Source organism: Muscardinus avellanarius (assembly GCF_963383645.1).
Source record: "Muscardinus avellanarius genome assembly, chromosome: 16".
Lineage (NCBI taxonomy): Eukaryota > Metazoa > Chordata > Mammalia > Rodentia > Gliridae > Muscardinus > Muscardinus avellanarius.
Window position 1 is genome coordinate 71,139,474 of NC_137802.1, and position 16,130 is coordinate 71,155,603.

The 16,130-nt window shown below is 50.0% G+C and overlaps 1 protein-coding gene and 1 pseudogene across 2 annotated transcripts in view; one reads left to right on the plus strand and one right to left on the minus strand.

Moving 5' to 3' along the window:
* Nucleotides 1-6,150: 6,150 nt before the first annotated feature.
* The window catches only part of PGS1 (phosphatidylglycerophosphate synthase 1), a gene marked incomplete at both ends in the record, with an annotated part of 37,534 nt that continues 27,554 nt past the window's right edge, over nucleotides 6,151-16,130 (plus strand). Inside the window, one exon of the mRNA XM_080713752.1 lies at nucleotides 6,151-6,284. Coding sequence (XP_080569878.1) covers nucleotides 6,151-6,284 — 134 coding nt within the window. The remainder of the gene's footprint in view (nucleotides 6,285-16,130) is intronic.
* Nucleotides 9,733-11,700, minus strand: LOC308275008 (tubulin beta-5 chain-like; annotated as a pseudogene). The gene is made up of 2 exons: nucleotides 10,325-11,700; nucleotides 9,733-9,754 (listed from the first exon to the last, which is right to left on the minus strand). The product of its transcript is annotated as a tubulin beta-5 chain-like (transcript).

The following is a 16,130-nucleotide window of genomic DNA, read 5'->3' on the forward strand; positions in this document are numbered from 1 at the left end:
GCTAAGTAGCTGAGGCTGGCCGCGAACCACGATCCTCCTGTCTCAGCCTCCTGAATGCTGGGATGACAAGTGTGCGCCACCACGCCCGGCTTTCATTTTTAATTTATTTTTATTTTTATTTATTTATCATTATTTTTTGTTGTTGGTACTGGTGTTCTTGGAAGCCCTTCTACCTCTGGGATACACTCCCACGGGCTACACTCCCAGACTTTAACTTTTTTATGTGGAAACAGGGTCTCTTAAGCCAGCGAGGCTGGCTCCGAACCAGCGTGATCCTCCTGTCTCCGCCTCCCAAGTGCGGGGATTACAAGCGTGCGCCACCACGCCCGGCTATTTTTATTTTTTGTAGTTTTTTTTAGGATTGAACGCAGGGCCTTGTCCATGCTAGGTAAGTGCTCTGCCACTGAGCTACGTCCCAGCCTAACTGGAAGTATACCTCCAGGCTATACTTCCAAACCTATTTAATATTTTGTTTAGAAACAGGGTCTCACTAAGTTGCTGAGAGCCTCACTAAGTAGCTGAGGCTGGCTTTGAACCTGTGCGATCCTCCTGTCTCAGCCTCCCAAGCGCTGGGCTTACAAGCGTGTGCCACCACGCCCGGCTCATTTTTTATTTTTAAACACGGTCTCACTAAGTTGTGGAGGATCTCACTATGTAGCTGAGGCTGGCTGCAAACCTGTGATCCTCCGGTCTCAGCCTCCCAAGTACTGAGATTATGAACATGTACCACTATGACTGGCTCATAACATGACGTTTGTAGCAAGGATTGCTATCCAGCTCCCCTTGCCGGGCAAAAGCTCTGGTTGTATTAGGGAACACTTGCCCGTCACGGAAGAGGCTGCGTACATTTGTGAGTTTCTTGGCCACTTGACCTTCCTCTAGGATTTTCTAGCAGCCCCCCATGTGAGAGACCCAATCTCTCAAGCAAGTTGGGGAAGAGGCGGCTTCCTCTGGCGTTGGCATAGTTTCTGTCCAGGGGGCGGATCACGGACAGCCAGGCACGGACCCTCGGCTCAGGACTTCCTGGCGCTTCCTGCTTGGGAGAGCAGCCTGTCTCGGGGACAGTGGCCCACCACGCCCTGACGTCAAGCCTGCCTCCAAAGAATGGGTTTCCTTTTCCGTTTGGGAAGACATGGTATCTGTCATCAGCCCTATCACCCCTTCTCTCTCATCCTGGCACCTCCTGTTTGGGAAGGGGAGTGGGACTAACAAGAAGGCACTGGGCGGAGGGGGGCAGGATGGGCCGTCAGTTGCTGGGGGGAGGCTGTAGGACAGATGCTGTCTCTTCTGGGGTCTGCATGCAGGGTCCAGAAACCCCATCAGTAATGGTAATATTCGCACCACTTGGACACTCTGAGCGGCACTGGGGTGCAGGAATGCACCCCGGCAGGTTCTCTGGGCTCCCTGTGTTATCTGAGAGTGTTTTATCTCCCCAACCAACCAACTCAGAAGAGACCCCTGGCAGAATGTGTGTGCCCTTCATCATGGCATTTTTTTTAAAGGCTCAACCTCTGAAAGTCATTATTTAAAAAATGTTCAACCTGGTGTGCTGGTGTACGCCTATAATCCCAGAGCGTGGGAGGCTGAGATGGGAGGAGCGTGGTTCGCGGACAGCCTCAGCTCTTAGTGAGGCCCTTTGCAACTTAGTGAGACCCTGTTTCCAAATAAAGAATAAAAAGTAGGGCTGAGGGTGTAGCTCGGAGGTAGAATGTTTCTGGGTCCAATCCTCAGTTCGGCAAGTAAATACATTTCAAAAAAATTTTAGGCACCTGCTTTGCGGATGCTGAGCTCTGGGTTCGATTCCCAGTTCCAAAAAGACAAAAAAAAAAAAAAAAAACTTTAAAAATTTAAATTCTCTAAATGTATGTGTCCTGGGACAGAGTCACGAAGCCTTCACTCTGGCGATAGCTCTTTCTGGTTCAGACTGGCCCCGAAGGCCAAAGGGGCTTGGTGCCTGGTTTCCAAACGGTTAACCTTCATGTAAATACATTATGAGTTCAACGTGCCGGCTGTCATACCGTCATCTGTTCTGACTTATGATTTATTTTAGATCGGAAATTCCCAGTGAGACGGTACTAGGGTAGTTTGTCTCCATACCTCACATGGCAAAGAACCACAAGCCAAAGGAAGCCAGGAAGCCAGCGTGGGGGCGCACGCTTGCAATCCCAGCATTTGGGAGGCTGAGACAGGAGGATTGTGGTTCGAGGACAGCCTCAGCTACTTAGTGAGCCCTTTGTAACTCAGTGAGACCCTGTTTCAAAATAAATAATAAAAAATAGGGCTGTGGGTGCAGCTTGGAGGTAGAATGCCCCTGGGTTCCATCCCCAGTACCGAAAACAAAAACAAAACTACAGACTCATCCTAGCTAATGAAAATTGGAAAACCAGATGAGTTGCCCTTTCTTTCTTTTCTTATAGTACTAGGAAATTGAACCCAGAGCCTCAAGCATGCAGGGCAAGCCCTCAACCACTGTGCTGCACACCCAGTCCTCTCTAGTTCTGATTTCAAGATAGGTCTTGCTAAGTTGCCCAGGCTGGTTTTGAGGTCCTCCTGCTTCAGCCTCCTGAGTCACTGGGGTTACAGTTGTGCACCACTGCATTTGGTTGATAATTCACCTTTTTTAGTGTGTGTGTGTGTGCGCGCACACACACACACACACACACACACACTGGGAATTGAAGCTAGGAGTGTCCTACCCCTGGAACCACATCCCCAGCTTTTTTTTTTTTTTTTTAAATTTGAAACAGGGTTTTGCTAAGTCATTGCGGGTCTGCTGGTCCACGCGTGTAATCCCAGCATTTGGAAGGCTGAGATCAGAGGATCGCGGTTTGCGGACAGCCTCAACTATTTAGGCCCTCCCCAACTTAGTGAGACCCTATTTCAAAATTAAAGAATAAAAAATAGGGCTGGGGGCATAGCTCGGAGGTAGAATGCCCCTGGCTTCCATCCCCAGTACTGGAAAAAAAAAATCATTGTGGGTCTTGCTAAGTTGCTGAGGCTGGCCTTGAACCTGCAATCCTCTTGTCTCAACCTCCCAAGCACTGGGATTACAGGTGTGTGCCACCATGCCCGGTGATGATTCACCGTTTCTAACTTAGAAGAGTTGATTCAAATACTACCAAGTATTTGTAAAACCATATAAACTTAACAGAAACATTTAAACAATCTGAAATATTCATTGATTGTAAAAAAAAATGGAAACTTCCTAATATACAATAACGAACATAACATTTTGGTGTATCTCAGCTTGCCTGTAGCCTCTTTCTCAATTTTTAACAAAGCAAGGTAGTTTTCATACTACTCTTTGGTCATTTTTTTTTCACATAATGTCGCTAAATATTCTCCTTGAACATGATTTTTATGGAGGTACCACCATTTATTTACCCAGCTCCCCCAGGGCTGACTGTTTTCAAGATTTTGCTATCATGAAAAAAAAAATCCTGCTGAGATAAACATTCTTGTGGCAATGTGTAACTAATTTCCTTGGGTTATTTGGCGGAAGTGGAATTTAGAATGTTGTTTTCAGCATGACCGTATATCATTTTAACCTCCCCACACCCCCGCGATAAGTAGGATATGATTATATTTTATAGCTTTTCCAGTTTCCAAGTCCCAGCCTGTGTGGGCTGGTCAGGGTTGTAGAGTAGGGTTCATTTCTCCTGCAAAGTTTTTCTTTCTGTTGATATTCTGTTGGGGTTTGAACTCAGGACCTTGTGCGTGCTAGGCAAGCTGCCTCCACTGAGCTACAGCCCAGTCTCATCCTTTTTATTTATTTACTATTATTATTCTCCCACTGAGCTACGCCCCCAGCCCTATTTAATTTTGCAATAGGGTTTCATTAAGTTGCTGAGACTAGCTTCATACCCATGGTCCTCCTGTCAGCCTTCTGAATCCTGGGATTATAGGCATGTGCCACCACACCTGGTTTATCTGTTATTACTAAGCAATTTACTTTTTTTGTGTGTGGTGCTGGGGGTGGAACCCAGGGGCTTTTTACCTCCGGGCTACACTCCCACACCTATTTTATATTTTATTTGGAAACAGGGTCTCACTAAGTTGTTGAGAGCCTCACTAAGTAGCTGAGGCTGGCTTCAAACTTGTGTGATCCTCCTGTCTCAGCCTCCCAAGTGCGGAGATTACAAGTGTGCGCCACCACACCAGGCTTTCAAGTAATTTACTTTTTTTTTTTTTTTTGCAGTCCTGGGGATTAAACCCAGGGGCTGTTTGCCAGTGTGCTAAATCCTCAGCCCTTTTGAGACAGTTTTAAATTGTACAGACTGGCCTTGAAATTGTGACCCTCCTACCTTGGCCTTGCTAGTCTTTGGGATTACAGGTATACACCACCACACCTACCCATCTTTTTTAAAATTAGTTGAAAAGTGTTCTCAGGGTGGGGGCGTGGTGGTATACACCAGTAATCCCAATACTTGGGCTGAGACAAGGAGGGTCACAGGTTCCAGGACAGCCTTAGCAATTTAGGAAGACTGTTTTTATGTTTGTATATGTGTGTGTTTTTGTGGTACAAGGGTTGTTCTATCTCTAAGCTTACACCACCAGCACTTTTTACGGTTTTTTTTTTTTTTTTTTTTGTGTGTGTGTGTGGTACTGGGGAGGGAACCTAGAGGCCTTCTACCTCCAGGCTACATCCCCAGACCTATTTTATATTTTATTTGGAAACAGGGTCTCACTAAGTTGCAGAGGGCCTCACTAAGTAGCTGAGGCTGTCTGCAAACCGAGATCCTCCTGTCTCAGCCTCCTGAATGCTGGGATTACAAGCGTGCACCATCACGCCTGGCTTATTCTTCAACTTATTGAGACCCTGTTTCCAAATAAAAAAATAAAATAGGACTGGGGGTGTAGCTCAGAAGTAAAATGCACTTGGGTTCAATCCCTGGTGCCACAATAAAATAAAATAATATAAAAAATAAATGCCAGGCGTGGTGGCGCATGCTTGTAATCCCAGCATTTGGGAGGCTGAGACAGGAGGATCTCTGTTTGCAGAAAGCCTCACCTACCTAGTGAGGCCCTTTGCAACTCAATGAGACCCTATTTCAAAATAAAGAATAAAAAATAGGGCTGGGGGTATGGCTCGGAGGTCAAATTCCCCTGGGTTCCATCCCCAGTACCGCAAAAATAAATAAATAAATAAATAAATAAATAAATAAATAAAGCTCTTGGTTGTAGCACATACTTGTAATCCCAGTACTTGTGAGGCTGAGACACGAGGATCAGGGAGGTTCAAAGCCAGCTTCAGCTACTTAGTGAGGCTGTCAGCAACTTAGTGAGACCTTGTTTCCAAATAAAATAAAAAATAGGTCTGGGAGTGTAGCCTGGAGGTAAAAAGCCCCTGGATTCCGTCCCCAGTAGCACAATAAGTAAGTAAATAAATAAATAAACAAACAAATAAATAAAATAAAGCTGGGAGTGGTGGCACATGCTTGTAATTTCAGTACTTGGGAGGATGAGATAGGAGGATAGCAGATTTGTGGCCAGCCTCCACTACTTAGTGATACCTTCCGCAACTTAGTAAGAACCTGTTTCACAATTAAGAATAAAAAAAAAAACAGGGCTGGGGTGTAGCTCAAAAATAGAACACCCTGAGTTCAATTGCCAGTACCACAACAAATAGATAAATAAATAAAAATTTAAAAAGGGCTGGGGTGTAGCTGGGAGGTAGAATGATCCTGGGTTCATAGTTCAGCACCAAAATAAAATAAAATGTAGAAAAGATTTGTACAAATCTAACACCTAGGGGGCTGCACGAAGCGAACACACCATCGGGTCCAGACTGAAATAGATACTGGTCCTGTAGCAAGGCGGCCACTCATCTGTCATCCATCACCGGAGTAGCTTGCGCAAGAATGGGGGCCGCCTGCCACGCCTGCGGCTGCCACCGCCTCCCCGTCCCACCACCCGCCCGCAGCGCCCTGGGAACCCACAGTGAGCCCGCGCTGCTCGCCGCTCTCCGCCCGGCCGGCCTCTGCGCCTGCGCCCTCGCCGTGGCCGGCCTCTGCGCCTGCGCCCTCGCCGTGGCGACCTCTGCGCATGCGCGCTCGCCGCGTCCGGCCTCCGCGCATGCGCTCTCGTCGTTTCCGCGCGCGCATTGTCAATAAAGTTCTCGCGCGCCGGAAGCGGAAGCGTCGAGTCTCCATGGCGGCGGCGGCGGCGGGGCCGGTGTTCTGGAGGCGGCTGCTGGGCCTCCTGCCTGGCCGGCCCGGGCTGGCCGCGCTCCTGGGGCGCTTGTCTGATCGCCTGGGCAGGAACAGGGACCGCCGGCGCAGGAGGTGAGAGGCGGCCGCGGAGCGGGCCCCGGGGAGGTGGGAGGACCCGGGCGGTGGGACCCGAGGCCGCCGCCGCCCTCCCCTCCGTGCCGGTGTCCAGCGCCGGCCACTGCCCACTTGCGCTCTAAGGAAGGGCCGGGTGCGCGTTCGGGAACTTGTCTGGAGTCCCTGGGGTTAAGTGCTTATCCCAGCTAGGGCCGGGATGTGAGTGATGGAGGGTAGCTGGAGATACGGGGTGGGTTCCGAGGAGTCTTTTCCTTAAGTAATCCTGGCTCTGCGTTGACTTGGCGGGAGTGAATCAGCCAGCCCTGATAGCAGCAGCGTGTCTCACATCCTGCCCGAGAGGGCTGTTGGTTAAGCAATCCTGAGTCAGTAACACTCGGGCCTGGAAACTTCGGGAACCACTCGAAAACCTTTTTACGCTTGTTTCTAAGGGCCCGTGTTCTGGGAAAATACTGAAGTGAGTTATGTAAAGGGGGAAGGAAGCTTGAAGCAGTTTGTTCAGGCAGTAGTCTATGAAAAAGTCAACATTTGCTGACCCTAAGAGTCTTGCTGCTATTGCTAATTTTAAAAGGGGGTGGGGGAGGGAATTCTCTTGTGTGCGCATAGTTTTCTTAGAATAGAAACCTTTGGCCCTTACATCTGATCATTAAGATCTCGGAACTGCATCCTTGAGAAGATGTTGCATTATCTTAAGAGATTTTATGCTTATGCCTCTTGGGTGAGATTTGACCACCTGGTCTTTAGTGTAGAGGTCTGGGTTCAGTTATATGCTCTAATTCTAAGTATGGAAAGAGCTTGTTCATAGGAACACTGGAAGATTTTCAGTAGAAATCCAGGTTTGATTAGGGGAACTTTTAGGTGGTAGAATTGAGGCAGGCACTCTTGGAAGCCTACTCATCAGAAAGGCTCAAGTTTCACATTGGTTAATGGGGGGCTGTGTTGGTGTTTGGAGGTTGTTGAAGAGGTGGCCTTTCCATTTTCTGTAATTGATGCTTAGCAAATACCTTTTTCTTTTTCTTTTCTTTTTTTTTTGTGTGGTATTGGAGATTGAACCCATGGGCATTCTACTTCTGAGCTCCACCCCCAGCCCTATTTTTTTTTTTTTTTTTTGGGGCGGGTCTGGGGATGGAACCCAGAGGCATTTAACCTCTGAACTATACCCCCTGCCCAATTTTTTATTCTTTATTTTGAAACAGGGTCTTACTGAGTTGTGGAGGGCCTCACTAGATAGCTGAGGCTGTCCGCGAACTGCGATCCTCCGTTCTCAGCATCCTAAATGCTGGGATTACAAGCGTGTGCCACCACGCCCGGCTCCCAGCCCTACTTTTATTCTTTATTTTGAAACAGGGTCTCACTAAGTTTTGAAGGACTTCACTAAGTAGGTGAGGCTGACCTTGAACTTGCGATCCTCCTCTCAGCCTCCCAATTCCATGCTTGTACTGGAATTACAAGCTTGCGTCACCATGCTCAGCTAGCAAAAGACCTTTTCCTTCTTTCTTTTTCTTCTTTTTTTTTTTTGCAGAACTGGAAATAGAACCCAGGGCATTCTGCCTCCGAATTACACCCCCAGGCCCAGTTTTTTTTACTCTTTATTTTGAAACAGGGTCTCACTAAGTGGCAGAGGGCCTCACTAATTAGCTGAGACTGGCCTCCAACTTGCTGTCCCTCTGTCTCAGCCTCCTAATTACTGGGATTACAAGCCTGCACCACCATACCCATCTACAAAAGACTTTTTCATTCCCTGTGGGTAGTAAAATCAGATGATGTCTGCCTTCTGGCATCAGACCACTGAGGAATTTGGTTTAAGGGTTAGAAAAATGTTCTGCCTTCAAAGACAAGATGGTTAGGCCACTTTACTTCTTTCTGTGTGTTTAAACTATAAAAAATTTATTAATCATTGTTTATCCTTGGAATATTGATTACTCAAGGATGTTGGGAACATCTCCACAAATTCTTTGTGTGTGTGGGGTACTGGGTGTTGAACCTCTAAGGTATTGTACACCCCCAGCCCTATTTTATTTTTTATTTTGAAACACAATCTCACTGAGTTGTGGAGGGCTTTGCTAAGTTGCCTAGGCTGGACTCGAACCTGTGATTCTCCTGTGTCAGTCTTCCAAGTACTAGGATTACAAATGTGCACCACAGTGCAAGACTTCCACAAATTTGTGTGGTGTGTGTGTGTGTGTGTGTGTGTGTGTGTGTGTGTTACTGGAGATTGAACCCAGGGGCATTTGACCTCAGAGCTACACCTCCAGCCCTATTTTGCTTTTTAGTTTGGAACTAAAGTCTTACTAAGTAGCTGAGGCTGGCAGCAAACCTGTGATCCTTCTGTCTCAGCTGCCCAAGTATTAGGATTACAGGGATGTGCTACCACACCCAGCCACAGATTCCTTTTATTTTATTTTATTATTATTATTTTTTAATAATAATACTGGATTCTAGTAATACTGGATTCTATCTCTGAGCTACACCCTTAGCAGTGTGTGTGTGTGTGTGTGTGTGTGTGTGTGTGTGTGTATTGGGGATGGAACTCAGGGGCATTCTGCCTCCGAGCTATACCCCCAGCTCTATTTTTTAGTCTTTATTTTGAAACAGGGTTTCACTGAGTTGCAAAGGGCCTCACTAAGTAGCTGAGGTTGTCCGCAAACCCTGATCCTCTGGTCTCAGCCTCCCAAATGCTGGGATTACAAGCATGCATCATCACACTTGGCTCCCAGCCCTATTTTTTTCCTTTCCTTTTTTTTTTTTTTTTTTTTTTTTTTTTTTGTGGTACTGGGGTTCCTGGAAACCCTTCTACCTCCGGGCTACACTCCCAGACCCATTTTAGACTTTTTTATTTGGAAAAACAGGGTCTCTTAAGCCAGTGCGTCTGGCTTCAAACCTGCATGATCCTCCTGTCTCCACCTCCCAAGTGCAGGGATTACAAGCATGTGACACCATGCCCTGCTTTTTTCTTTTATTTTGAAACAGGGTCTCAGTAAGTTGCAGAGGGCCTCTCTAAGTAGCTGAGGCTGGCCCCGAACCTGCGATCCTCCTGTCTTAGCCTCCCAAGTACTGGCATTACAAGCACCGCATCCGGGTTCACAAATTCTTTTTTTTTTTTTTTATTTTATCTTTTCCAATTCCCATTTATTTTTGGCTTGTGGGGCAATGTCATCTTTTCAGTATGAAAAAAAGCAGCAAGTTCAACACAAAATAGAAATCTGAAGTGTAGGATAGGTCAAAATCAAAAGAGTAGAAAAGAAAACGCAATTGCCAAAAGAGACATCACCAAAGAGACAGAGAGGGTGTCTCCCTGCCTCTCCTTTGCAGTGTGACCTAAGGGCTTCGGTGGCAGTGCACGCCTCCAAGTCAGGGATGCTACTCCATTTTGGGGAGGAGGGGTGGGGAGGCCATTTCTGAAAGCTCAGAGACTGCGGCTGGCCCTACCCCTGTTAATTCCCTTCCATTAGAGGAAGGAAGGAATGTACCTGTGAGGGAGGGTGAGCAGGGAAAGGGTCCTACCTGACAAAGTGGGGAGACCCCTCCCCCAAGGGAGGGGGACTAGGACAGCCCCCTGGCAAAGGCAGATAATGCTGTTAACTTCGCTCCTGAAGCTGGAGCGTGGAACTGACTTGAAAAGCCTGGGTTCCCCTCTTTCAGGCTGTCCTAGAATGGAAAAAACCCCCGCCCCACCCTCCTGTGACTTCTCTTGTCTTCTGGTGTGTACTACTTGGGTGTAGGACGGTAGCCATTGTCTGGATCTGCAGCACCTGACTGGCTCTAAATGGGAGCGGGATGAGGCCTAGCTTCTGGGAGAATCATCTTGAAAACAGAAGGCAGTATTAACTGGACAGGTAAGAGAAGGGCCTACAAGGTAACCCAGAAGGGCAGAAATCTAGGTCTTGCCAGACTCTGGGAAGAGGAGACATTCAACAAAGAAATATTTATTGAGGGCATACTATGTGCCAGGCACCATTCTACACTCCCCCAAGAGGAAAAACAAAAATGAAGACAGAGGCAGCAAACAGGAATTCATAAGGAGAGAAGGGGCAGCCGACCAAGGCGGAGGGAACGGAGAAGCCAGAGGCGCTGGGGCTGCGCCTTGGGCCTCCTCTTTAGCTTCCTCACCGAAATCCTCCTCCTCTTCCGCGGTGGCGTCCTGGTACTGCTGGGACTCGGACACCAGGTCGTTCATGTTGCTCTCGGCCTCGGTGAACTCCATCTCGTCCATGCCCTCGCCCGTGTACCAGTGCAGGAAGGCCTTGTGCCGGAACATGGTGGTGAGCTGCTCCGAGATGCGCTTGAACAGCTCCTGGATGGCCGTGATGAAGGTTGCCGATGAAGGTGACGGCCATCTTGAGGCCGCGGGGCGGGATGTCGCACACGGCCGTCTTCACGTTGTTGGGGATCCACTCCACGAAGTAGCTGCTGTTCTTGTTCTGCACGGCCAGCATCTGCTCGTCCACCTCCTTCATGGACATCCGTCCGCGGAAGACGGTGGCCACGGTGAGGTAGCGGCCGTGGCGGGGGTCACAGGCGGCCATCAAGTTCTTGGCATCGAAGACCTGCTGGGTGAGTTTGGGCACGGTCGGGGCCCGATACTGCTGGCTTCCACGGCTAGTAAGAGGGGCAAAGCCGGGCATGAAGAAGTGCAGACGTGGGAAGGGCACCATGTTGACGGCCAGCTTGCGGAGGTCGGCATTGAGCTGGCCAGGGAAGCGCAGGCAGGTGGTGACCCTGCTCATGGTGGCCAAGACCAGGTGGTTGAGGTCCCCGTAGGTAGGCGTGGTCAGCTTGAGGGTGCGGAAGCAGATGTCATACAGGGCCTCGTTGTCGATGCAGTAGGTCATCGGTGTTTTCTACCAACTGATGGACGGACAGGGTGGCGTTGTAGGGCTCCACCACGGTGTCGGACACCTTGGGCGAGGGCACCACGCTGAAGGTGTTCATGATGCGGTCAGGATACTCCTCACGGATCTTGCTGATGAGCAGGGTGCCCATGCCCGAGCCTGTGCCGCCGCCCAGCGAGTGGGTCAGCTGGAAGCCCTGCAGGCAGTCACAGCTCTCAGCCTCCTTCCGCACCACGTCCAGGACCGAGTCCACCAGCTCGGCCCCCTCCGTGTAGTGGCCCTTGGCCCAGTTGTTCCCTGCCCCAGACTGACCAGAAACAAAGTTATCTGGCCTGAAGATCTGGCCAAAAGGACCGGAGCAGACAGAATCCATGGTGCCAGGTTCTAGATCCACCAAGATGGCACGAGGAACATATTTGCCACCTGTGGCTTCATTGTACATGGAGATGCGATCCAGCTGTAGGCCGCTGTCCCCGTGGCAAGTGCCGGTGGGTTGATGCCGTGTTCACCACTGGTCACTCCCAGAGCGTGGCACCGATCTGGTGGCCACGCTGACCGGCTTGGATGTGCATGATTTCCCTCATGGTTAAAACTGATTTTAAGACCTTTTTGCTCACCTCACAGGTACGTACGGGGCAGAAAATGTGTCATTCTTTCTCTGCGCTGGTTGCGGGCTGAAGGGATGGAAGGAGCCCCGGAGGCTGGAGCGCGAGGTGCGAGTGCGGCGGCGGGGAGATTCTCCACAAATTCTTTTTATAAAGAATCTTTCTTTGGTATGGGGAATTGAACCTAGGGGTGCTCTGCCACTGAGCTACGTCCTTAGTCTTCTTTGTCTTTTGTTTTCAGACACTGTTTGGCATAGTTTCCACTCTGGCCTTGAACTTGCTGTCCTCCTGCCTTAGCCCCTTGAGTAGCTGGGATTACAGGCATGTATCACCACATCTGGCCAAAAAAAGAAAAGGCAAAAAAATACTTCTTTTGGCTCTGTGTGTGTGTCTGTGTGTGTGTTGTATGTCTGAAATCAACAGATCAACCAGTAAGTCAGTTTCTTGGGCATTAAGTCAGAAGTTTTTGTGTTCTAATTCTTGGAAGTACTGCCCTGGGAGGGCTGATGATAAAGCTTTGCCCAGTGCTGAGTGAGCCTGGCCCCTGAGCTGCCGTCGGATCTCGGCCGGTGGCCTCGGTGTTACTCATGTCTGTGGTGGCCGTTCACCCTCTGTTGGCTGCTGACTTTCATTTCTTCTCCGTTGCTGTGCCACACCTCCCAATTCCTCATTCCCTGAATGGCGTGGCTTCTTGTAACTCGCAGATCACTGATTCATTGATAATAGTTCTGTGTAGTCATGAGCGTACGTTATTTTAGCTCTCAGCTTGCCATTCTGACTCAGCTGTGGGGGCTGGTGAATCCTTGTGGCGAGCAGGAGAAACGGTTCTTTTACGGCTGTGGTTTCCTTTCAGGCTTACAGAGGGCCGGAGAGACCGAGAACTCTCCTTCAGATCATTTCTAATTAGTGATCCTGAAATACTGTTGCTTCCTCTTAAGCCAGCGTCTGACTCACTGTCATTAGGGGCACTGGATAATTCATTGATTCATCGTGTTGGGAGCACTGCCGTGCTGGGAGCTGGGGAAGCAGAGGTAGCGACAGCCCTGCTTCAGGATGCCCAGGTCCTGGACAGTCACAGGAAAGTGGAGAGGCTCGTGGCCGTCACGGAAGGCCTCCCCGCGGTGTAATTCAGAGCTCCTTGGAGGAGTAGGCGTAGGTAGGCGGGGTGGGGAGGGCAGCGGGGGCAGGCAGGTACTGGAACCACTGCTAGGGCCAGGGTGGGGAGCAGGCCAGTCCTCTGGCCCAGAGCGCGGAGGGCAGCTTCTAGGGGCCACGTACAATTTCTTTTGCGAATGGCCCAGTCCTGAGAGGGCAGCGCCCCGTGAAGCCAGGAGACGAGAGGGCTGGGTTGTAGTCAGCACAGCTTGGGCTGCGGGGTGCTGAGGAGGGCTCAGGTTCCTGCTTTAGTGACTGTGTAGATGGCGGCACCTCCCTGAAACAGTAAGGAAAAGGACTGGCTTGGGGATGACGAGGTCATTGGAGGCTCCACAGGTGGAGCTGTTGAGTGGGTCGAGGGATAACGGGAACTCAGGAGAGGGAGACAGAGGAGCTTGTTGGAACCATTGGCTACACAGAATGGACTCCGTATTTGGAGCGATGAGACCAGCTGGGCAGTGTGTAAGAGGCCTTAGCTCCTCACCTCGACCTTGCCTGCCATACGTGGAAGTGTTTTCTCTGTGGCCAACATTTTCTTTCTTTTAAACTCTGGTTTGAGCTGTATGTGCAAGTACTGCAGAGTGAACCTGACGGGGTGTGATTGGATCCACACACCCAGCCCTACACACCCATTCCTGTCTCTAGTTCCCCAAGCACTGAGATTACGGCACGTGCATGTACTTGCCTGCTAAGAAAGTCTCTATTATAAAATCTAGGTTCCGTTTTCTCGTGTGTGTGTGTGTGTGTGTGTGTGTGTGTGTGTATGTGTGTGTGTGTGTGTTTGTGTTGGAGGGGGTAGGAGTTCCTAACTCGCTGAGTTATAAGAGGGAGATAGGTAACCGGCAGACAGACTTTCTTTCATTGTAATGGCTGGTCAGTTGTTCAACTTATATTTCCGTCAGGTCTTCAGAAATTACTTTCCTTTGAGCTTTCTCAGGACCCAGTCTTCCTTCTCTTTACAGTTCAGAGTGGCCCGTGCCTAGTTTATTTATAGCAGTAGATGGATGGGAGGGGATAATTTGGAATCAAAACATAATTTTCCCAAATAATTCAAATTTCATCTTGCTCGGAATTAGAGTAAGATTTGCAGCTGGCTAACTTTGCCAGTTGTAACTTTATTAAGTTAGGGTTATTTATTTGTTTTTGGTGGTACTGAGGAGGATTATTGCGAATATCCCTGAGCACACATAGCAGGCGATGTGCGGGCGACTAGGCAGACAGGAGACAGCCTGGGATTAAGATGTTCTGATAGGTAATCCCCTTGTGAAAAGCGGGTTCCGATTGGTGCACACCAGTCACCTCAAGGAGTCAGGCTGCGGCGCCCTCTGGAGTACCACGCTGTGTGATCGGTTCTCCTGGCACTTAGGTGTGCCTGGTATACTTGGCCACCCTGGTGTATTGTGTGTTACATTCCAGCTCATTGGTCCCTCGTAGCTGACTTCCTTTTGGCTAAGCCCAGAGGAGAGTCAGCTGGGCAGCATGTAGCCGAATGCTGCAGCCCTGGCCTCTCGTGCTGTGCTGGCTGGGGGCGTTGAGCAGGTCTGTGGTAACCTCCAGGACCCGGCCGCGCTTCCCTCCCTTGGCGTGGGGCTTGTTCCGGTCAGGAGGGCTGCTCCAGCCTTTTCAGGAAGCGTTGTCACGGTCGCTTCCTTCTCGTCCGTTCGCTTTTTATGTTTAATCACGTAGAACGGGAGGAGTCAGATGGGTTTTTCTTAAAAGTAGTTTCTGAAAACTTGGCAATCCAGAGAGTTCAGTTTCTCTTAAAGACTTCTTTCTTTTTACGTCATTTTGTACAGGCTTGGATGGGATCCAAGCCACAGAGTTTGTACCACGAATCTTACGATTTCAACAGAGTGCAAGGGGCCCTTTGGACTAGGACTCCGAGCTCACTGGGAGAGATGCGTAACTAATGGGACACAGCCTCCATCTGCCAGCCCTGGTGTGGTGGATGGGGTCTGAAGGCAGGCCCCAAGCGTCGCCATTCTTTTGTGTAAAGCCTCACATACACTAGTTGGGAGACGACTTTTTTCTTTTTATGTGGTACTGAGGGTGGAACCCAGGGGCTTTTCTACCTCCTGGCTATTCTCCCAGACTTATTTTATATTTTATTTGGAAACAGGGTCTCACTAAGTAGCCAAGGCTGGCTTTGAACCTGTGCGATCCTCCTGTCTCAGCCTCCCAAGTGCGGGGATTACAACCTTGCGCCACCACACCTGGCTCGGGAGAAGTCTTAAGAAAGTCTTAAGAATTTGGCCTACGACTTGCGTTCCACTGGCAGTGGTTGGCTTAGGGCTGCAGCTCCAGGGGAGGCAGGCTTGCATCCTAAACTGTGAGGAGATGTGGAGGAGGGTCCCAGAGGGGTGTCATTGCGGGTCTGGGGTTGGCCTGTCTTTCCTGGCACCACTGCAGGAGAAGGCGGGCGCTTGTTTAGACCCCCCCCCCCCCCGGCCATCACTGTGTGCCGGAGAGAAGCGCAGGGCGTGCTGTTCTCCGTGAGGTGTTGGGTGTCACACTGTGGTGAGCTGGGAAGTCTGTTCCCCATGTTAGGGGCCGCTCTAGTCCAGGCTCAAGGACAAAGGCAGGTGAGCACTGGGCCGTTCAGATGTGGGCTCCTTTGACGGGGATGTGGCCCCGTCCCAGCGCAACCCTGCTCTCCAGGCTTATTGTGCCCACTTGCCCGGGCCCCTCTGGTGAAGGGATGGGCGCCAGGTCAGGGTCCCCAGCCTAGGGAGTTGGTCCACAGGGCCATTGGAAGCCTAGGTCTGGTGGCTGGAGCCTCACCAGGCCGGGTGTCCCGAGGGCGCGGCAGGTGCGGGCCAGGCCTCAGTGCGGGTCTCATGTCACCTTGGCACAGGCCGAGGAGAGCTTTGTGTTGTTTGTGCTGGCTGTTGCTGAGGGTTTATTTTGGTCCTGGGGATTGAACTCGGGAACATTCTACCTCTGAGCTACACCCCAGCCCTTTTTTATTTTTAATTTTTTTTTGTGGTACTGGGAGTGGAACTCGGGGGCTTTTCTACCTCCAGGCTATACTCCCAGACCTATTTTTTTTTATACTTTATTTGGAAATAAGGTCTCATTAAGTTGCTGAGAGCCTCACTCAGTAGCTGAGGCTGGCTTCAAACCTGTGTGATCCTCCTGTCTCAGCCTCCCAAGTGCTGAGATTACAGTGAGCCACCACACCTGGCCTTCCTTTTTATTTTGAAACAGGCTCTTGCTAAGTTGCTGAGGCTGGCCTCAAACCTGCGATCCTCTGC